Source organism: Oryx dammah, unplaced genomic scaffold, assembly GCF_014754425.2.
Source record: "Oryx dammah isolate SB20612 unplaced genomic scaffold, SCBI_Odam_1.1 HiC_scaffold_21, whole genome shotgun sequence".
Lineage (NCBI taxonomy): Eukaryota > Metazoa > Chordata > Mammalia > Artiodactyla > Bovidae > Oryx > Oryx dammah.
Genome location: NW_024070205.1, coordinates 11,337,773 through 11,360,882, shown reverse-complemented (window position 1 = coordinate 11,360,882; position 23,110 = coordinate 11,337,773). Strand labels below are relative to the sequence as shown.

Here is a 23,110-nt window from a genome sequence, read left to right as displayed (position 1 = left end):
ATTGACTACAAATGTCTGAAGTAAAAAAAAAAAAGACCATTTCTATGAGTTGCGTGTAATGATCCTAGGTTTATATGCTTAAGAATTGTAATAAAAGGAAAACTCCAGGGAATTCCCTGGCAGTTTAGTAGTTAGGCTTCCTCACTTTGGGTACCAAGGGCACAGGTTCAATCCCTGGTCAGGGAACTAATATCTTGAAAGTACATGACCAAAAATAACAAACAAAAAAATAAATTGCCAAACTGGCAGGAGGAGGAGAACTCCATAATTGATATTACAGTCGCAACTAGCCTGCTGTCCTACAATTGGACACAGGTCCAAAAACTAAATGTCACATGTTTAAAAGAAATCAAATGGCACTGAGCTTGTAATGTATATTTTATTTTGCACAAGCTTGCATATATACTGCACATACATTCAGTTTAAGAGAAGATGGAAGGCACACAAGGCAATTGGACTAGTGTATCCTTTAAGTGGTACAAAGCAAAAGGTAAAAGTTCGCAGAGTATACAAAAGCTTAAACACACAAAGTAAAACCCCCATCCCACCCTCCCCCCAACAAATTATTTTTTCCTGTTTTAAAATTTAGTAGCTGCCAAACTAATTTTTTTTTTTACTTTTACTTTAAAATCAATTGTCTACTGCACCTTTTTATTTACTTTTTAATATGGACAGGGAGTCTCATTGTTTTTTTTTATCATATCAATTAATATTACAGTACATCCTTGGTAATACAAAATTGTACACCTTCATCAAATAAATTAGGATAAATTAAACCAATAAATTATGCAAAGTCTTCAGAACAATAGACAACAACAAAAATCCACAATTGAAATTGCCTCTAGCTAAAAAAAAAAAAATCAAAAATTGACTTTATCAGTTCAGTTATTGTACTATATTCAAATCAAAGGGTCTTTATTACAAAACAAAGAGCTTAATAATGCTATTTACAACATATTGCTAAATAATATAAAGGCAGTGTTTTGTCACGGTTTATACTATATACATATGAGAAATGGCTGGGACAATATGGGGGAAGCCAGGACCTTTGATTCTTCTGTGTATTGCTGAGACCAACCCCAAATACATTTGCTTTTCGAATTCTAATTTTGAAGTGGTAATATACAATTTAAAAATGCTTTTCCCCCCTATAGAGAGGATTCAAATATTTTAAAAAACAAAGAATGAATCCATTTTCACAAAAAAGGGCCACTCTGTTCGCCTTTTCTGCTCATGCACATGTTTGTGCATTTTCGGGGGTGCCAGTTTTGAGAGAGGGCTCAGTTGAAAAGACTCAAAGTCCAGTTGCTCCCAGATTCTGTTATATTTCTAGAAGGATACTTATAAGAAGATGCAAAGGTTAAATACCAGTTTTGATCCCAGCTCTGAAAACGAGCATTTTAGCTTTAGTCTTATAGGTGGTTTACAACCAACAGGTCTACAGAAAACAAAACTGCATTTCCTTCAACATCACATGTAAGTGCAATACAGTAACTGCTTACTCATAGAAACCAGTTACGTTGTTTTAAGGGGAGCTTTTTGAAAACAATGCTTCTTGTAATTTGCAAACACGGAGTCTGTACCAGAACGAAACATTTGTACTATTCACACCAATAAAGAGTCTATAATATACATGGCAAAGAGATTCTGCTCTGTCCTCACACGCACACGGCTTCTCTCAGGGGATTCTGTAAACCACTTTTTCTTTGATGAATTTATGATTGCTTCTGGGGAACATCCTAATTTGAAAGCCCCCAACTCTTTAGCTTTACAACTTAATATTAACCTATATGTGTATGCATGTATGTGTGTGTGGGGGGGGAGGGGGATTACATACTAACTGTCTCCATGTACACAGAAAAGAAATTTCATAAATTTACAGAAACTGCATTACCCTTGCCCTTGACATCTGATGAAAGAGACTCTTATCTTTTAAAAGTAGAGAGCAGGATTTTCAAGAATGCTTTCAACTGTCTATACAGTTACCGAAGTGTTCCTAATAAATTCAACAGATGTTGTGAGAATGTAGTTATTTATTAAAATCTCATGTCTTACGTAACAACAGCCATGAGGTTAAATATTTACATTGCTTTATAAAAGTTCCCCTCTTGCTTTAGTGTTTTTGTTTTGCTTTTTTTTTTGTTGTTTTTAACATTTTTTAAAATGATATTCACCCACATCCCTAGCACAGCAACAATGAATTGGCAAACATAAAACACTTTAATGGAATAATACTTGGAGGCACAAAGCAAACTTCGGGAATATGTGGGTGAACATTTCCTTAATTACTACATTCTACCATCTTCCACGTTGTTTTACCAGTTAAAATGAAATGTCCTCATTAAACAGCCAGAGATACAGTAAGAATTAAATGTTTTGTTGTTGCAAATAGAACATTCTTTTGACAAAACATAACAAATGCCTAAAATAGGTCCTTAAATCTAGGTAGGAAAAGGTAAGCTTTCCACTTCACACGCATATATATATGTCTATTTTTACATGTGTGTATATGTGTGTCTGTGTTTATGTTCACACATCTGCACACACATATATAGCACATGGTATGAAATATTGCTTCTATACTACTTTTCGTTAGGCTAAGAAAACACAAGATTTGCACCACAGTTACAAAAAATTGGCTTCTACAAGAATTTTCAAAACTCGAATGCTGCTCAAACAATTGAGGAAAAAATAATTTGCGGTATCAAACTGTTCTAAAAATTCTCTTCTCAAAAACGTATTCTCCCGCTTTGTTTTTAAAAAGACACAAAATATGCATAGCTATCAACGTTATGTCAAACAGCCAGAAAAAAAATCTAGTGTTTATTGCAGCTGTAGTAATTGGAAATAAAGTCAAAAAGATGAAATCGAAAGCCACAGAAGGCACAAGAACAATTGTACTTGTGGGAAAAAAGTGGGATTTTGAAGGATTTTTTAAAATCCCCCCGCTGGTGCATTTAGGTCTAGGCACAGACTATAACCTCAAGTGTGGATGCAAAAATAATTTGGGGTTAGCAGAAAATAAGTGGCAATGTGGTACTTCAACATGGACTTTAGACTTTGTTTCCCTTTGTAAAGTGTCCCTAGTCCTTCACCCTCCCACCAGAGAAAGCGAACTTTCTCCCAAGTCGCCAATTTTTACGTGGTGAGAGTTGAATGAAGATTGGAAAGATGGTGATTTTAAAAAACCTGTTAAATAGGCGTTTTGAGAGACAGGCTTTTGTCATTTTCCAATGCACTGGGAGGCACAAGATTTTATGGTGGTGAAAGCAAAAGAATCATCTAAAAGCAAAATGGTCAAGTTCTGTTTCCAGGACAATGAGGTGAGTTTCTACTCACGCTGCAATTTCTACTCTGAAACAATTTCTATGCCTCAGTGAACTTGGAGAGGATATTATTGTGGATAAGCACATCAACATTTGGTTGTGAATACACACTTTTGCTTAATTTGTCTATTTAAATTAGAAAGGCAGGGGAGAATAATACTAAAAATCTAAATATGTCTGGAATCAATACTAAATTTGCCCCAGATCAGGAAGATACCTGCAATCTGTCTTGATAGGTGACTACATGACAGTTTTGCCTTTTGCCTTGCAAATGGCAACACAATGGTGATGTGAATTCCATGGAACAGCAAAAAGAGCCAGTTGTATACTGATGTGAACAACGAATGTCATACTCTTGGGCGTGAAGCAAGGCGAAAGAGTGTGACCACAAGTTGAGATTGCTTCTCTACTTTGTGCTGATTGGATTTTTTTTTTTTTTTTTGGTTTGCATTATATTCCAATGTGATGATTATCTGAACATTTTTTTTCCCTAAACAAGCCAGAACAAGAACATATTGGCTCTGATGGGCCTGTGTGCACTGTGTAGGAGCCTCCGAGCTGGGGGATGGGTTCAGTTGTGCAGGGAGGCTGGGGCGTGCCAGGCCTAGGCTGCTGCACTCCGTCCACACCGTGAGAGGCTGTGTCTCCTGAATGACGCAGGCATCACAGGACCACACTGTTTAATTTAAAGTCAGCAGGTTTTAAAGCTTTGTGCTGACAATAATTGCCTTCATACATTCCTGTCCATCAGCAGAATTTATAAATGATGTTAAAATACAGCGATTGGGTCAGCTAGTCTCATGGGTCAACTGACATTCTTCAAAGTCAAATGTCATTTTTATAAAAATCAAGGAAAAATGGTATTCATGTTATACATAATCTAAATACCAGGGTTTTCTTTTTTTTCTTTTACTGTGTCATTTTAGAAGATGTAGATTAAATTACTGAAGGGGAGGGAGGGTTCTGGAAAACACTATTAGAATAAAAAAGGAATTCTTACTGCCTCTGCACACGAAACCCATCCAAGAAAACAAGTGTGAATGCCATATGGCTTTTTAAAAGCAAGTATGGAAACGTTGTACACCTTTGAAAAACTGGAAAAAGAAAAGAGAAAGAAAAAAAGAGGAGAACCATTGAAGAAAGCATGAAATAGCAGCTAGCTTTCTTATGTGTGCTGAAATTGTGTCTTTTGGGTTAACTCCCAAACTCTCCTATTCTATACACTCTCTTCATGTTTTGGTCAGTTACTAGCTTCTGAGTTAGAAGAGACTTTATCAATTGCTTTAAAACACTGTACCTAAAATGAAAACACTTTAAATTAGACTGTCACCACTTTGAATATCCATCAGGGTCGGTAGTGTGGAAATGTATAGGAAAATAGGTCATTCTCAAATGTACTCCTCTCAGGAGGGGAAGATCCAGTCAGCTAGCAGCTGTCACCAAACTTCTAGTATAGGCAGGAACTTTATGGTCAAGTTAGGATGTCCTTTATTCCTTACCATAGAAAGGAATTCAGAAAATAGTGTTTTTTGGAAAAAAAAAATTTGTTAAATATTAAACAGACATGATAATTCTTCTAAAGCATATAAACAAAGTTTTACAAAGAATAAAATTGAAACTTATGTGCCTTTTTATATCTTAAGCAAGATAAACAGAAAATAATAACACATTATAGGGGTTTTCCTGTATGAAGAACGATAGGTACTCACTTACTACCAAGAAGAACCTATTGCAAAATTCCGAGAGTTGACTAGAAACCACATGAATTTCCAGTCTCACCTTGAAAAGTCAGTTTTGTATAAAATTGCTCTGCCTCCAAAGGAACTAGTTTGGGGTGTTTGCCATTTCTCTGAGGAAAAACTTGATAGTTAGTGATCATGTTTTCTTTTTAAAATGTGGCCTTTTGGGGTACTTTTGAAAAGTGAGCTGTTGATCTGCCACCGGCATTATTTTCAAACGTGTGATAAAAAGCTACTTACTGAGTTCAAACCAAGCAAAATATTTAAGTTTATCAAGTGGTTTCATTCAGTTTTCTGACCTTCTCAGCAGTAAACACAAGAGACGCATCACTGACTGCGGAGTTGTGCTCTGTCACGGGTCTCCCTCCGCCAACCGCCATTTGCAACAAACCATGAATCCAGCAGACGCATTTTAAACAAATGCCCGTCCTTGCTAATATAGACTTTACACACGTCAACATTCTTTTCTTCCCTGATAATTAAGCCTATTTTAAGTCTCCAAATGTTAAGGGCCTTGGGCAAAAGTAAACTAAAGGCGGCAGGAAAAGAACCATCCCCGTTGCAATTGAAAACAGAAGAAAATGAGAGAAAGATGATGGAGGAGGAATTACCAGCTGATTTCATAACATATCCATGCCTCCCATACACACATATATGAAATCAAAATCTAGACACGGATAACATGGACATCCAAAGGGGACTGCTACTATTCATACATTCGAAAAGAGTTGTTGAAATTTCTACTCATGAAGCAGCTCTTGTAGGCAGTTTGGGGATTTGAAAATCTCAGGGACTTCACTATCCAGCTTGCAGATGACCTTGTATATGGCCTTCTTCCAGGAAGGATCAACATCTTTGCCTGCGATAATGGCATTGAAAAACTCCCGTAATGTGATCTGCGCAACTTCCAGGAATCTCTCTGGAACCTGCTGATACAAGGAGACAATGGCATTAATAAAGTTTTCAGTTTCAAGTCTCCAGTTCTTCAAAGGAAACTGAGCTAAGGTCTTTCTTTCAGATAGGGGCTTACAGGGCACCTGCATTTTCTAAAAATGGCCGACCCCTATTCTCCTATGTAAAGTTGTTATATATAGTAGCATTGTAATGTGGGGTTGACAGCTTTGTAGAGTTTTAGAAAAGGACTTATGCAAAGGATACATGCAGACCTATTGAAAAACTTGGATTCCATTGTGAATATTTGAGTAGAAAAATGGAGACATACTGTTGGGACTCCTCACTTCATTAAAGAGGTATATTCCAGAATCAGTTCTCTACCTTATCTTTCAGAATTTGAATCATACTTCCATTAGGAAAACAAAATGTCTTCTCAAAAGTAGATTAATAATTGGCCTTTGATATAAATTAAACCCACGCTACAAATGAAGAAAATTAAAACCTTAGTGTCCCGCTTGTATTAGAGGACTGTTGACTCTGTTGCTAAATTGTATACTAAAATATTCCGCACTATAGAGGACAGGTATACCTCCTTTCACTGCACTTTGTTTTTGCTTTATTATAGGTCACAGATAATGAGTCTTTTATGAACTGCAGGTTCGTGGCGACCCTGTGTGAAGCAAGCCTACCGGCACCATTTTTCCAGTGATAACTGCTCACTTCACATGTCTGTGTCACACTTTGGTAATTCTCAAAATGTTTCAAACTTTTTGCTCTCGTTATCTGTGATCACTGATTTTTGATGTTACTACTGCCAGAAGACTACAACTCAAGGCTCAGATGATGGCTAGCATTGTTAGCAATTAAGTATATTTAATTAAGGTCTATACTTTTTTTAGACATAATGGTGTTGCACACTTAATAGAGTACAATATGGTATAAATATAACTTTTAAACACACTGGAAAATTAAAGAAAACATCGTGTGACTCGCTGTATTGCAACATTTGGTAGTCTGGAATGGAACCTGCAATATCTCTGAGGTATGCCTCTACGCTGTGTACAAAAAAAAGAATAAGATGATGATATTAATACTGAGTCCCAAAATACAAAAGTGTTAGTTGCTCGGTCGTATCTGACTCTGTGACTCCATAGACTGTAGCCTACCAGGTTCCTCTGTTCATGGAATTCTTCAGACAAGAATACTGGAGTAGGTTGCCATTCCCTTCTGCAGGGGATCTTCCTGACCCAGGGATCAAACCTAGGTCTCCTACACTGCAGGCAGATTCTACCATCTGAGCCATCAGGGAAGCCCAAAATACAAAATGTGTACCAAATCCTAAAATCCTACATCAGAAAATACTTTACCTTGAGATGAGAATTTCTCCATAAAAGAGTGATTTATGCAGTTGACAGTAATAATACTCCACATTTTTGGACTGCTTATTATGTGTGAGGTACTGTGTTATATACTGAATGTTAACTGTATCATTCAGTTCCCCCAACATCTCTGTGGTTATTAACCCCATTTTACAGTGAGAAAATGGAGGCTCAGAGAGAATAAGGGAATTGTTCAAAGTCACTGTAGTTCAAGATAAACATTCTCCAAATATACTTTTCAGAAAATCTATTTGTTAATTCTTTCCTACCACAGCAATGAATATATGTGTGTGTGTTTTCTGTGCATGTGCTTATGAATTGTTTATTAGTAGTTGTTTAATAATCTGACCTCTTGTCTAGGGAAAGGAATAGCTACTGATGTACTTATTTAGTAATCTTGGTAAGTTACATGGTAAAGCAGGACCTATCACTCCCACAATGAAACAAAGGATTCACAGAATCATTCCAGATACTTATAATTTTCCAAGTACACACTGACACTTTGTAGTTTTCCTTTAGTGGGGGAACTTACACATGAATAATGTTTTACTTTTATAGTAAGTGCAGACATTTGAGGAAGTGAAAGCACTGCAGCTGCACGTGTAGACGGATCTGTCTACACATAGACAAGAGGTGAGAGATTTTTATCTTGGCTCAGACCTGCTGCTCACCAAAGTAACAGAGAGGGGTTGTCATTTTGAACATATTTGATCCCATTCTCCCCACCTTTTCTCACTTTGTGCAGTGGACCTTTTTAAAATGATAGTAACTGTTAAAGAAAATGAAAATGATACCAAACAAACCTGTCTGAGACATTTGGAGTTGGACAAAGAAGTTCAGTGCTTCCTATGGCAAGTCACTTGTCCTTTGAAAGAAACCTAATGATGCTCCAGAAGAAAAAGAGCCCCAATCTGGGGCCGACTGGATTCTAGAAAAAGTGAAAATGTTGAGAAGCTTCTCCCAAAATATATATATATAGGCTAGTTTCTCAGGACATGGTTCCAACCACCACCTGGGAAATAATGGAAATACCACCTTGCTCCCCAGGGCTTTCCTAATGGCTCAAGCGGTAAAGAATCTGCCTCAAGTGCAAGAGATGCTGGTTCGATCTCTGGGTCGGGAAGATCCCCTGGAGGAGGAAATGGCAACCTAATGTAGTGTTGGCAACCCACTCCAGTATTCTGGCCTGGAGAATCCCATGGACAGAGGAGCCTGGCAAACTACAGTTCATGTGGTCACAAAGAGTAGATATCACTGAGCATGCATGTAGCACCTTGCCCTCCATAAATGTGCAAACCCATATACTCCAAAGGCCATTCCCTGATGAGAATTCAACTGAACTCTGATGACCTTCTCCCCAATCTCCCACACATACACATGTATTTGTGGGATGGGGAGGGCATGGAGTGGCAATCAGCCCTCCCACTCACCTTCTACCAAATAAAAAGTCATTAAGCAGCCTTTCTGAGTACTCTCCTGTCTTCCCCAAAGATGATCCTTCAAATTGTGTCAAATGGGCGTTTTTGAGAGAGGGATCATGGCTGGAGACCAGTTACACAGTGCAACTACCCACTCTAACTACAGGGTTTGGGAGCTGTTAGCCAAATGCTACAAACATAATCAGAGGCATTTATTAAAAGAAACATTTCAAGAAGTGTGGTTTCCCTGGCCATTGGCAACAGACCCACGATGAGGATCTATGGTCCTTGAACACTCGAGGATACAGCCTGGCCTGGCGGAGAGTTCTGGGGACAGAGGTATGGCAGGGGCACCGGATGAAGCCTACCCACTCCCAGGACCCCCAGGAGATCTGGAAACCAGGGCTAAGGGAGCAGGGATGACATTTAAGACAGTCAGAGGAGGGGGATGCATCTAGAAAAGTGTCAGCCTTGGAGGAGGGAAGAAGTGCCGTTCTGGGGGTTTGCCTGAGAACAGATCAAAGAAATTTCTTTGGGGGGTGTGCACAGCCTCCATTCTGTTATTTTCTTTTTTTTTAATGTTTAAAAACGTATTATTTTTATTTCTTGGCCATGCCACATGGCATGTGGGATGTCAGTTCCCTAAGCAGGGATCAAACCCACCCCGTTGCATTGGAAGGTAGAGTCTTAACCACTGGACTACCAGGGAGGTCCCACCCTGTTATTTCTTATCATCGGCCATGCTGGTTACTGATTTTTAGTGGGTTTTGTCCTTTTATAAGGACTTCCCAGGTCGCGCTAGTGGTAAAGAACCCACCTGTGCTAAGGCAGGAGAAGTAAGAGAGTAAGAGATGCTGGTTTGATCCCTGGGTCGGGAAGATCCCCTGGAGAAGGGCCTGGCAACCACTCCAGTATTCTTGCCTGGAGAATCCCATGGACGAGAAGCCTGGTGGGCTATAGTCCATAGGGTCGCAAAGAGTCCGACGTGACTGAAGCGACTTGGCACACACGCATGCATCCTGTTTCAAACATTCATTTCTTTTGGAAATACTCTTGGGCTGTCCTTTAACAACTTGTGCATTTGTGTCTTGATGTCATTTAGCTTTTCACCTACTTATATCTAGTTGTAGTGAATTTATCATTAGATGTCTTTTGAGCACTCTCCTGGCTTCTATTCTGTGTTTTCCTCACAATGCTACGCAGGGTTTTGTTGCATCGTCTTTGATAAACAGCTCAAAATGAGACCCTGCCTTCTGCTTTGCTCCACATTGCTCTAGAATCACACCTTACCTTCCGCCTAAATACTTAAAAAAGGAACTTTAAAATAATGATAAAAAATAGAATTTAAAGACTTGAAATAGATCTCAGAGCTCATTTTATAGATGAAGGAAGTATGAGATTCTATGGGATGAAGAAATTATGAGATGAAGAGACTCATGTGAAATAACCGATTCAGGTCTATTGCCATTAAACCCGGCTGGCTCCTTTTAAATGCATTTTCAGTAATTCCTACTTACATGAGGCATCAAAACCTTGACAAGCTGTGGATTTGTGGTTTAGAAAAACCACAGAAGACCTAGTAACTTCAAAATAAGTGGGAAGGACACAAAAGATTCCCAAGAGGAGACTTAGGTTATTGGTTTATGTTTGGGAAGGGATGAATTCTTTGAGAACAAATGAAATGGTTTGCTAATTTTGTGCTTAATTTGAGGCAATACTCATGCAACGGATTGGGCTAGATAAAAGAAAGTTATAATGAGATCCTCTACTGCTAGAGCAATCTATCTTTTTTTTGGTGGCTCCACAGAGGTAATTGATGGGTAGCAACTGATCTGAGAGAGTGCCAAGGAATTCCATCCACAGGTAGCAATATTGCCCATGAAAGAGACCCTTACCTCTCTGCCAGAAAAGTCTCCCCAACTCCATTTAACAGAGTAAGGGGGTGGGGGGGGACTCCTTTCTGATGTTCTCAGGGAGCGTCTTAAGAATTCAGGGTTATGAGACTGGTCTTGTCCATGTTTTTTCAGTACCTCTTTACACCTAATGGATTTCCAATCACTAATAAACATCTGCAGAAAATCCCTTAGTGACAAGTAATCCCTTATCTAGGTTTCTTTTAATAGAACCCAACAATCTGCAGAATGAACCCTAGAGTATCTCTTCAGCATCAGGTGGCAACAGTCAATCAATCCCTGGAATGCAAGACAATGCTGGCCGCTGGGAGGGGGAGGGAAGGCCATGCCTTTGGACATGCCACAGAGGAAAAACAAAAGGCTTCCAAAGTCTCTGGCTGGGACTCTGAGGCTATTGTGGGAGCTGCGGTGCTGAGTGTTCTTCAGGAGAGGCGAGTGGAAACTTTGCTTTGATAAAAGGCATCCCAATATGGGAACCTCACCCCAAATGGTCTTGCCTCTCCTTGCCTTGACATCTGGAGGAGAATATAATTGTGAGGAGGTACTTGACCAAACTCATACATTTCAAGGGGGCTGACTCTCAGCGTCCACCTATTTCATCACCACTGTTTGTTCTTGAGTCTCCTCAGAGCAAACAAGGGCCTTGTGGGCTTAGATGAAATGGGAGAAATGGGAGGATGTTTTCAAGTCTGCTCAGGGGTGGCTGGGTTGTCACACACCCACACACACACACACCCACACACACCCCCACACACACACATAGTGCATTGGGTGGGTGCTTATTTTGCTGTTCTTTTTTTTTATCAGAATGAGTGGCAAAGACACATTTTCCCCCCTGTCTTCCTCCTCCTCTTCCCAGTTGCTTTACCTTCAAGGATGATTTGTTTTATTAAACTGGCTGTCCCTAGCCTCTGCAGTACATAATAAAAGCCTGACATAGCAGGCTGCCTGCCTTCTGCGTCCTGCAGACGCTCATCATAAGTGTCAGGACATACCAAGGTTAGCGGTCACTGCAAGTGTGCTCGCTGGCCCAAACCTTGCCAAACGCTCTTGGCAGCTGAATGAATGTCAGAGAGAATAGAAGGGGAATTATAAAGGTTAAAAAGAAGACAGCCTCTCCTATTTTCTGGAGACAGGGTAGCTGATTTTTCACACCTCTGAAACGGCCACAGGCTCATCCATCGGCCTCTTTCTGGGGATCTAAACCTTGCCCCTTGCACAGCTCCCTGTGGCTCTCTTACAATCCTCCATCCCCTTTAAAACCTGGTCCACTGGCCTCATTTCATCAGTGGGATGATGTTTGCAGAAATGGACAGAAAATAAACCAGGCATAGACCTCGCTCCCTAGCTCCTCTCCCCAGTAACCAAAGGCTCACGTGGCTTCTCAAGCTTATTAATCAAGAGATGACAATCTTATCAAGATGGATCATCTTTTCAGTTCATCCTTGAAACGATTTATTTTTTCAAACTTCAGTGAAGAAATGGTAAAGGAAATCTACATATGGGCAGAAGTGGCTAACTGCTGGGAAAGTAAAATCTTGGTTTACTGTTTTGGTGAATTAGTTCTGTGTGTGGGTTTACTTTCTTCTTGCTCCTTCATTTAAAAAATACTATAAAAGGGCAATAAAGTGCTGACTGTAGGAAGACAATGTCAAGGAGAAAAGGGTACTGGTATTTTGGATACTCTTCACTGCTCGCCTTGGAGAGAGAGTTATTCTTGTCACAAACCCTTTTGTCTGCGTCTGCTGACGGCTCGCCTGTAGCCAGCAGCATACTTTAACTGTTTTGTCACCTCCTAACATCACATGCATCAGCTGTTGGGCTTTTGTTACGGGTATTGTAGAACTAATCCGCTGTGGCTGGTCTACTGTGCAGTAAATAAAACAGAAACGGGCTTCTCAGACAATTCTGCATGAATATTTCAGATGGCTTTTACAACTCCGATTCACAAAATCAAATAAATAAATAACTCCCACAGTTTCCCCCTCAGCCTCTCCCCACACACAGAAACAAAACCCCTCAAACTCGACCCAGGTGCCTCCAAGTCAACTGCATTGAGGGCCCTGACTTGAGCCTTCAAGCAATTGTTTGAGTGAAGTTGAAAGAGTAGAGCTCTCTCAACTTCAACACCAGGGTGTTTATATTTATTATTAGACTTAAACACATCTGATTCCGAAAACTGGCTAAGTGGCTCTGAAAATCTCAAGAGCTCCTTCTCTCCTTGGGATTTCTTTAAAAAAGAAATGTCATGTCATCAGAAATATATAGTTAGAGTTGCCCTATCAAACTGCTTTTATTGTTTCCACCTGCATTTTCCTCCCTTCCACTCATCTGAAAAGGGTCAAAGGAAGATGCTCGTGCCTCTAATTCATCCTAAGAGCCTTTCCAAAATGTTTAACCTGTATAGGAGCACAAAAGGAGAAGCAAACTTTGGGCTGGAGTTTTTTGAAACTGAATTGATATCGCGAGTTCTCTTAAGGGATAAATAACATACTAATCATACACAGCGAGGCATTTTTCTGGATGACTCGTGTCTTTGGAGAAGTTAAAAAGGGCATTTGTATGGGGCTGTCTGTGCATGCTCATGTCTGCACGCATGCGTGCACACATACACACACACCCCTAGATCCTAGGAAAGGAGACAAAGTTGAGGTACTTTCCCGAGCATTCATTCACCCTGGTGTGCACGTGATTCCTCTAAACAAACTCTCTCGTCCCTGCTGTTTGTTCAGTAAATATTGATCAAGGAGAGACATAGTTCCTGATGGCAGTGGCACAAGCTGGGGACTTAGACTGTAGGCAGAGTAGACTCAAATGGATAAACTCTGATGCTTTACTAACCCCTTATTGAGATTATCCAATGAAAAGGCAAGAACAGATACGTTATTGCTGTTTCCTTCCTCCGTCTCACTCTCACTGAATTTTCCTGCCTGAGGCAGAAGAGGGGAATCTCAGAGCTATGAAAGATGGTGACAGATATTGTGACCAGGGACCTCCCTTCACAGTCACACACACGCTTACTTTGTGTGTACTAGCCACACAAAGGCCCTTCAGAAGGGCAGAAAGGATGCTTCCCAGAGGGAACCATGGGATTGTGTCCTAAAGCCCTCTCATCAGGGGGATGGATCCAGTGGGAAAACAAGCATGAATGTGCTTTGGAAAGTGTAACGCAGTTTCCAAAAGTAAGGAGGTGGTTTGAACCTTAAGGACAAGCCCACTTTCTGGGAGACAGTTCACTGCGATTAATATATGTGTGCAAAACAGTGTTCTGAGAGATGCTCTGAGGAGGTTCCCGTGGGAGATTTTATCAACTGAGTCAACGCGCTGAGAAAAGTTGCTTTTGTGTTTCCTAAGTTTGATTTCCATCACGTCATGATTCTGATGCGAATCTTGTCAGGGGCTGAATAGTCAAATACACTTCCCTTGGGAAAGCTGGGTTTAAAGTCACATCTAGAGGCTAGGTTTTGTGTTTTAGGGACAGAGCACCCCAGTCAAAGAGTAAGCGTTTTGAAGCGTTCTTGGAGAGAGTGACACGGTAGCATATACACTTCAGTGTGTAAACCAGATGGCCAATGGGGATTTGCTGTATGACTCAGGGAGCTCACGCTGCTGCTCCGTCACGAGCTAGAGGGGTGGGATGGGGTGAGAGGTGGGAGGGAGGTTCGAGAGAGAGGGAACATGGCTGCACCGATGGCCCACTCATGTTCATGTACGGCAGAGGCCAACACGATATTGTGAAGCAATTATCCTTCAATTAAAAGTAAATAAACTTACTAAAAAAAAAAAGAGCTTCCACCAAATGGTGATAGGGCTGTTTTCACAGGCTGCCTGCCCCTCTGTTGGGAAGGATGGATTTTTCAGGGAGCAGTGGCTACAAAACAGTTTACCCACGTGACACCGAATGAGGCTGAGGAAGACTCTGTAGCCACAGCTGAGCTTTGAACGAAAGTCTCTGACTCTGATGCTCCAGGTAGAGTCAGCATTCAGGGACCTCACGGGATCAGGTTAGTATGATGCCCACACAGTGGCTCAGCCAGTAAAGAATCTGCCTGTGATGCAGGAGAGCTGGGTTCAATCCTTGAATGGGGAAGATCCCCTGGAGGAGGGCATGGCAACCCACTCCAGTATTCTTGCCTGGAGAATCCCCATGGACAGAGGAGTCTGGAGGGTTATAGTCCATGGGGTCTCAAAGAGTCAGACACGACTGAGCAACCGACACTTTCACTTTCTTTCACAGGATTTGGTTAGTATGATGCCCACAAAGTTTTAGGCATATGAGTGGGCTCACCTCCCTCCCACTTACGTGTTTTGCTACTTGAATATGTGAAGACTAAATGCTTATAGGAAGTGGCTAGAGTTCAAGGCTGTCCTTAAAACAAAACAACCAAAAAAAAAAAACCCTCCCCCCACCATGTTTCCTCGGTCTAAGCAAAGGAACACATGGCAGTAACAGTCTGTATCATTTTTTTTTTATAAACCTTCAAAAGAACAATGTTCTCTTGAGCAAAATTCAGTAGCATTCTGTAAACATTAATTTAAGGAAATCAATAGACTCAGTGAGCTAAAGCCATATTGCAAGATAAACTGGCCAGAGTGCCACTTTGTCAAATAGATTTTCGTTTTCTCGGCCTGATAAAGACAGTTTCAAAACGGGGCAAACGTGTTGCAACCAAGGTTTGAAAAGTATGTGGCCTTCAAACAGTCTGCTCGTTTCTCCTACAAAGCTGGATAAACAGACTTTAAAAATGATAAGATGGTTCAGAATTGATCTGGCTCTCAAATTTTACATGGGGTAGATTTTTTTGGTTGTCTCACAGGAAAAGAGAAAAACAAAATATCACACACGCAGTCAGAATAGAAAATACAAGTACTTGGGAGAAGGGGATAAACTGTCTTCGAGAGAAAGAGCTCTGGGGGCAGTGTCCATTGATTCTTGTCTTAAAAAAAAAAAAAACAGAAAGGAAGAAAGAAATCTTTATTCATGCTGACCTGAGAGGCAAACAGACCTTCCTGCCAAAATCCAAAAGCCAAAATCTCTAGTGGGTATGGGATCAGAGGTTTGAGCTGTTGGAAGCTGTTTCTTCTGTGAGTACCACCCAATGTCAAGTCCACATGCGAGGGAGGGGCTGGGGGTCAACCCCTGGGAGAGGGCTGGGGAAGGACCTTGAGACAGCAAGATCCACGCCGCAGCCTCAAGGGTCCTCCCAGCCAGCCTGCAGGAGGTGCAGGGAAAATCAGGAAAAGGGGCCAAAGAAAGCCTGTGTCTCGTCTGCCGCTGTGGCAAGGACGTGCACTGAGCTTGTGGGAAATACACTTCCTAGTGAACCTGCCGGCCAGCCCGCGATGCCCGACCAGTCCTTATAAATGCTGACAGAGTGGTGTCTGGATAGGATATGGTTGACATGGTCCATTGGCGGGAATGTAGTAAAAAGGACGTAACAGTCCCACGGAAGCTGCTAGATGGGAGGTTGAGGATTTACCTTGAGTGGACAGTGGAACGCCACGGGAAAGGATGTCAGGCAGGGGACCCTGGTCTTCGGTGTGGGCGGTGAGGGCCTGGCCATCAACCCTCACGTGGACTTCCCTCAGCAGCCCAAAGGAAGTGCCAAGGCTGCCCTGAGGGGTTTCTTTGTTTCCTCATCTGAATTTGAATCGTTTACCTTTGAAGGGGCTTCCCTGGGGGCTCAGATGGTAAAGAATCTGCCTGCAGTGCAGGAGACCCGTGGTTCAATCCCTGGGTTGGGAAGATCCCCTGGAGAAGGGAATGGCAACCCACTCCAGTATTCTTGCTTGCCTGGAAAGAGTGGATATTTGGAAAATAGAACTGTATTTGGAATATTCAGAGAAGCAAATTCCTACACCTTTCAGATGCTGATAATTGATAAAACGGGCTGGAATCGAGCATTTTGAATAGTTGTGACTTTCACAGTAATAGAAAAGACTGTCTTCACTTCCATGCTACCTGTTAATAATTTGTATATACACTTTAAGCTATGTAAACATTCCACTGGCTACTTTGCCTATCAAGATAAATAAAACCATTTCTCCCACAGCCCCAGAAAAGGAAGTACTAGCTTGCTAGGAACAGAAGGACACATGCCGTTATAATAAACTCTATGAGGCTGTCAAAACTATGTTGTAGGCCTGAAATCTGGTTCACCAAATGTGCCTAAAGTGGCCAGTGTATTTGTTCATGCTTGGAGGTCTTGGCATTGTATGTATTAAGAAATATAATAATTGTCATGTTACTTGCTGTAATGAGTTTAATTTTTCTTCTCTCCCAAACTCTACACATGTCTCAAAGAGTGACTCCAAGTTTAAATAAGCATTAATCAAAACAAAACAAAAACAAAATCAGAGGAAAAAAAACATCAAAAACTAAAATCTAGTATTTTCTCCCATCCCTCCATCCCCGAGAAACTATGAAAATACTCTCCCATCTTAAAAACAAGGGCAAGCTCTCTGATGGAATTACTCATCTAGTAGGTTGTTCGGTAAGATTTGGACCAAGACTTTGCATCAAAGAATCATAGTTCTGGAACTTCAGAAGGAGAAAGGATCTGAGAATTCATCTACCAAAGACAGAAAAAGCCTCAGACAGGGGTGGGAAAACTCCTTCTGTAAGAGGTCGGATAGTAAATGCACAGGCTTTATGGGCTGGGTTTGGTTTCTGTTGCATATTGTCCTTCTTTTCACAACCTTTACGAATGTAAAAACCATTCTTAGCAAGGGCCATAAAAAAACAGACTCAGTGCCAGATCGGCCCTGCGAGCCAGAGTGTGCCAACCCCTGCTCTCAGCCAAACTTAAGAGCTAGCCACTTTTCTGAAGGCCTAAAGCTCTTTCATTCTCCTCTAATCCCGTGTCCCTCACTGGGTCAGCGCACTAGTTGTTCCTGCGAGGGTAGCTGGGATCGACTAACCCAGATTCAACCTGCATTGTCACACCACTCCTCAGATGTGGGTAAGGCTGCACATGTCTACGGGAATAGTTCATGGACCACACACAGAGATGCCAAGGACCAGGTGGCCCTCCGTCTTGCCCTGCTTTGACAAGGAGCTTTTCATTAGGCACTTCCCTGCCAGCAAATATTCAAATGTACTAAATGGAGGACTCCATCTCTCCTTCGTGATGCAGGTAATGAATCAACTTCGATGGAAAAATAAGCACTAGATAGCTGCTCTGCAGCCTTCACTAATTTCAAGTCACCCCATGAATTTTGTGCCAACCGTGTCAGAGTTCAAGACAGGCTGATAGCACCTGAAGTTTAACTTTTTGCTACCATTACTGGGTGAGGCGGTGGAATGAATAGGGCCAAGCCTGGTGCCCTTCTTGGATGGGAGATTATTCAAAAACAACAGGGCATCAGCTCTTCAATATTACACGGAGGGAAGCTGGGGCACAGATAATCCGCAGTTACTCCTGTTTCGTTGGAGAATGCATTACGTGATTGTTTTCTGCAGAGATTTACCTCCATAATTAAGCTGTGCCCAGGCGAACGTGAAAACCAGTCTGTGTGCCCTTTATTCGTGGGGATGGAGTAATAAGAGTGAGAAGCCCGAGGAGAAATGGGGTTGAGGAGATGGGGTTGAGGCAGGACAAAGAACAGCACGGAGCAGAGTGAGCAGGAGAGAAGGCGCAGGCAGATGCAGACGCTACGTGAACAGAACCCAGGTTCCGGGAGCCTCCGCTTCTCTGCTGACAACTGCTGATGTGTCCCAGTAACATCTAGGTGGTTTGGGACAAGGACTGGGGTGAAAGGCACAAAAGTCAGGAAAATTCCGCTTTGTATTCTAGGGAATTCTATGGGTTTCTCCTCCACGATTATCCTTTGTATTCACAAAACTAAGCCAGCTAGGAGTTCTTGAAGGGCTTTGACATTCCTTTTTCAACAAAGGTAAACAGCTCAGAAAGACAGAAAAGTCAATTTCAGAAGGACACCCACTGGGAGACTTCTGGAAGTCCTATAGTAAACTACCAAAACCTCTTGAAGTAATGTTTGTGGTGGGAAGACTTAGGATGCTGTTGAGGGAAGCTCAGGACTCTACAGACAGATTCTTTTGTACACTTTCAGGTCACTTAAGCTGATAAATCTCTGGGAATTCCATGGTGGTCCAGCGGTTAGGACTCCGCGTTTTCACTGCCAAGGACATGGGTTCAATCCTTGGCCAGGGAACTAAGATCCAGCAAGCCAAGCCAAGTAGTGCAGCCGGGAAAAAAAAAAAAAAAGAAAAAAAAAAACCCACACATAAATCTTTGAAAAAATACACTATATTGAAGAAAATGCAGTGGCCTTGAAACTATCGCCTACTTCTGCTTCTGATCATGCCTCTGCCTACACCCTTACTCAGACTCCCACACATCTGTTCCCAGTAGATATATTACCTTTTACTTAATTCATTTTTAGGACCAGATTTTATTTTCGACTGTTACTGCTGCTGCTGCTAAGTTGCTTCAGTCGTGTCCAACTCTGTGCGACCCCAGAGACGGCAGCCCACCAGGCTCCCCCGTCCCTGGGATTCTCCAGGCAAGAACACTGGAGTGGGTTGCCATTTCCCTCTCCAATGCATGAAAGGGAAAAGTGAAAGTGATGTTGCTCAATCGTGTCTGACTCTTAGCGACCCCATGGACTGCAGCCCACCAGGCTCCCTCGCCCATGGGATTCTCCAGGCAAGAGTATTGGAGTGGGGCGCCATTGCCTTCTCCGTTCGACTGTTAAGGTAGCCTTAAAAAAAAAAACAGAGGCTGAGTATAATTACCGTGAGAAAGATGGAAAAAACAAATCCAAAAGACCAGTGTGAGGATTTGATACTCCCAACCACAAACTTGGGCTTCCTTGGTGGCTCAGCTGGTAAAGAGTCTGCCTGCAATGTGGGAGGCCTGAGTTTGATCCCTGGGTTGGGAAGATTCCCCTGGAGAAGGGAAAGGCTCCCCACTCCAGTATTCCATAGACTGGATAGTACATGGGGTCACAAAGAGTCGAACACGACTGAGCAACTTTCACTTCACTCACAACCACAAACTCAGACATACAGAATTCCAGTGGAAAAGACTTTTATGATCGATTTATGATCATCTGGGATATGCGTAAAGGAAAGGGTGATGTTGCTTTTGCAAAAACTACCAACCAAGCCTCAGAGTGAAGGTAGCTATGGCATCTAAAACAATCAACTCTGTTGTGAAAGAGGGGAGATGTTGTATATGCTACAAAAATTAACACATATTACACAGGCTGGCTGTTTGGGTTGAACTGTGGCCCTGATGGAATGTGTGGGGGGACAGGTATACAGGCTCTCTGTTCACTTGTTCAGGTCCATATCATCTCCTAAAAAACCCACAGGCATGAGGGCTTCATGGATGAATGTCCTCACTGTTTGGCTGCCGTAGCCAACACAACAAAGTGAGCAGCACATATAATGACAAAAAATTGTCTATAAATTTGAAAAATTCATCACTCTAATCCCAGCAAGGGAGTTGCCATGTCTCCAAGGACACTGTTGAAAGATCTGCAAAGAGGTCCTTGGGAGAACACTAAACTGGGCACCCTGGAGAGTTTTACTGAGATAATGAAGCTGCAGCAGGGCCCCAAGGGTGGAAGTGGTTCCACGTGGACACCATCTGTATTCCCAGGGGCTCCATAGTCACTGTTTAAAGCTTTGCATCATGCGCAGGACTTGTGTAGAGAAAACAGAATGTCTTCTATTCTAGAACTGCAGAATTTCAGAGCTAGAACAAAGCTCTGTCTTTTATCTTATCACTTTATAGGTGAACAAAGTGGAGCCCAATGAGGCAGGTGCTGCCAGGGGCAGACACCCCCAATCCGGGGCCCCTTCCACCTTACCCTCTCATCTCATTAGTGCCCTTCTCATCTGGAACCCATGACTCCAGATTCCCAGAGCTCCTGCAGGCTGCTGTCACCTTTATGGCCAAACTTGGGGCAGAAGGAATCCCTTTCTCTTTTCAAAACCAATTTTGCACTGACTCCCTGTCCCAATTCTAAGGACAATTCCCTGTTTGCTCTTCTGTTTTGTGTGTTTTCCTGTTTAGGGTAGGCAGGAAATGCTGCAGGCGTTGGGTTACTGATTGCCGCAACAAGGTAACTTTTCTTGGGCTTGCTAATGAATGAAAGCAAGTGCTTATACAGCACTTACTTTCTGCTAATATATTCGTGGACATTCATTTGATTCTCACACCAACTCTGTGAGGTAGGCACTATCATTTCCCCTGTTTTACAGATGAGGACACTGAGGCAGGCACAGAGAGGGTAAGACACTTGCCAAGGTTTCACTGCCAGAAAGAGTCAGTGCTGAGGTCTGATCCCAGGGACTGGTTGCAGACTCTAGGCTCTTAAGTTCCACTATTATGAGTCCAGAACCTCTGACACTGAGGGCTTCCCTGATGGCTCAGATGGAAAAGGATCCACCTACAATGCAGGGCACCCGGGTCCGATCCCCGGGTCGGGAAGATCCCCTGGAGGAGGGTATGGCAACCCACTCCAGTATTCTTGCCTGGGAAATCCCATAGACAGAGAAGGCTGGTGGACTACGGTCCATGGGGTCCCAAAGAGACATGACTGAGCAACTAACACTTACACTTCCATAGACATGGAAAAGACTTCCCCAAAGGAATTCCCTTTTAAGATCTCAAGGTGATGCTTTTATAAATAAAAGTAAACCTTCTTGTAAGGGAACATTTTGTTTCCTGCTTGAGAATAATATAGAGATCAGAGCTTTCTTGCCTTAGTGGTCATTTTTAGACACTCATGCTCAAGGCTAAGGCTGTGTCTTCATGATGTCAAACACTCCAGTACTTTACCTATCAAAACACTGAAAACATCAACACAGCAGGATGGATCTGTGCATTTTTTATGTGCTGGATACGTTCCGTAGACACAATCAGAGTTGCTGGAATACTTGCCAACAGTCTCGTAAAAAGGTCTCACAGGGTCATTTTAACCAGAAAGTGCTACCAAGATGCTACTTAAGAAATCCAACTTCTGAGGATGAACTTTGGGGACAACCAAAAAAGTCCCATTGGAGGTGAGGGATAAAGCCATGACGTGGCTGCCCCCTCCAGCTCTCCCTATTGTTCCAGAATTGTAACTGTACCTCCGGAAAACACAGTCCTGCCGGAAGAGCATTATAGAAATGATGGGGGCAGCCCACATACTGTATGAGATTAGACTTTTAAAAAGGATTAGGGCTCCTTAATCTGGAGAGATGAAGATTAAGAGGAAGTAATGATCAAAGTCTATAAAATCAGAAAGGAAATGGAGAATATGGCCCTAGTCCTGTTTGTAAATCCCAGGATATTCTAACCAGGGCTACCCCTTTGGAGTTCCAGGGAAATCACTTTAACAGCCATAAAAAGAAGATACAATTTTCACAGCAGGTAATACATTTAGAGAATTATTATCTTGAGAAGTGGTGTACTCTGAGAATGAAGTTAGATTTCATAAAAGGTTTAAATAAACCCAAGGGTGATAAAACCATAATGATCTAATAATGGGAGGTTAAGAATGTTCTGGGGACATCCTGAATCTTTTGAAAATGATGCAATCAATGACAGGTACCCGCCTCTCCTGACATGCTCCCTGCCCAGGGCTGGTGGCCTAATGATCTGCCCACCTTTCTCCTCCCTTTGTGACCTAGCTTTGTTCCTAATATTCAGACCAGGGCTCAGTGACTAGAAAAGCTCAGAAACCTACTACAAACGGCAACTCATTCTTCGAAAGGGGTTTTCTTCGATTCTTACCAGGGTCTTTGTCCTAGGATTCTGAATAAATTTATGAACTTATTTTTTCCTTTTGGTATACCTTAAAATTAAAATCTACATTTTACTCAAACATAGAGACATTGGAAACATCTTATGTTGCAGTGGTGCGGGGATAAAATTGGTTAAACTGTACTGGAGAAGCTCCTCATAATACGCTAACACAGATCAATTAATTCACATTTAAGAGGAAATTAAACATACCGATTATGTAGTACCCATCACAGCCCAAGATATTAAGCTCTAAAATTTACTGCAGTTAATGTAGAAATCAGCACACCTTAACAAAAGCTGTGGCTCCGTCCAATACATAGAGGAAAACTTGAGAGAAATATTTTAGTTCCTTTCCCAAACAGGCATGCATTCATCACTTTCAATATCTAATAATAGGTTGTTGTTGGGGGCTGGGAGGGTATGACAGCAGAATAGAGGCGGGGGGGAGGGGATTTGGGGAGTGGGTAGAGTGGAGATCAAAATTCCATTCAGAGAAAAGGAAACTTCCGGATGACTCAGCAAGGCATGAAGAATATTTTCTGTACTCACACTTTAGACTGCTTACTGAAAAACTGGTAAAATGTGGCAATGCACAGAAAGGAATAAAAGAGCCAAGGAGAGAGAAGGGGTGGGGAGAGGTGGGGCTAGAGGAGAAAGGTATCCATCTCGAAGCCAT

General features: G+C 42.0%; 1 protein-coding gene across 5 annotated transcripts in view; it reads right to left on the bottom strand.

The window, feature by feature from the left end:
* Positions 1 to 360: 360 nt before the first annotated feature.
* PROX1 (prospero homeobox 1) overlaps positions 361 to 23,110 on the bottom strand; it is a 55,213-nt gene continuing 32,463 nt past the window's right edge. For 4 of the 5 annotated variants that reach the window (XM_040263162.1, XM_040263161.1, XM_040263163.1 and 1 more), the window contains exon 5: positions 361 to 5,994. In XM_040263162.1, coding sequence (XP_040119096.1) covers positions 5,806 to 5,994 — 189 coding nt within the window. In that variant the 3' untranslated portion in view covers positions 361 to 5,805. The remainder of the gene's footprint in view (positions 5,995 to 23,110) is intronic. The other variant, XM_040263165.1, reaches the window with a different exon arrangement.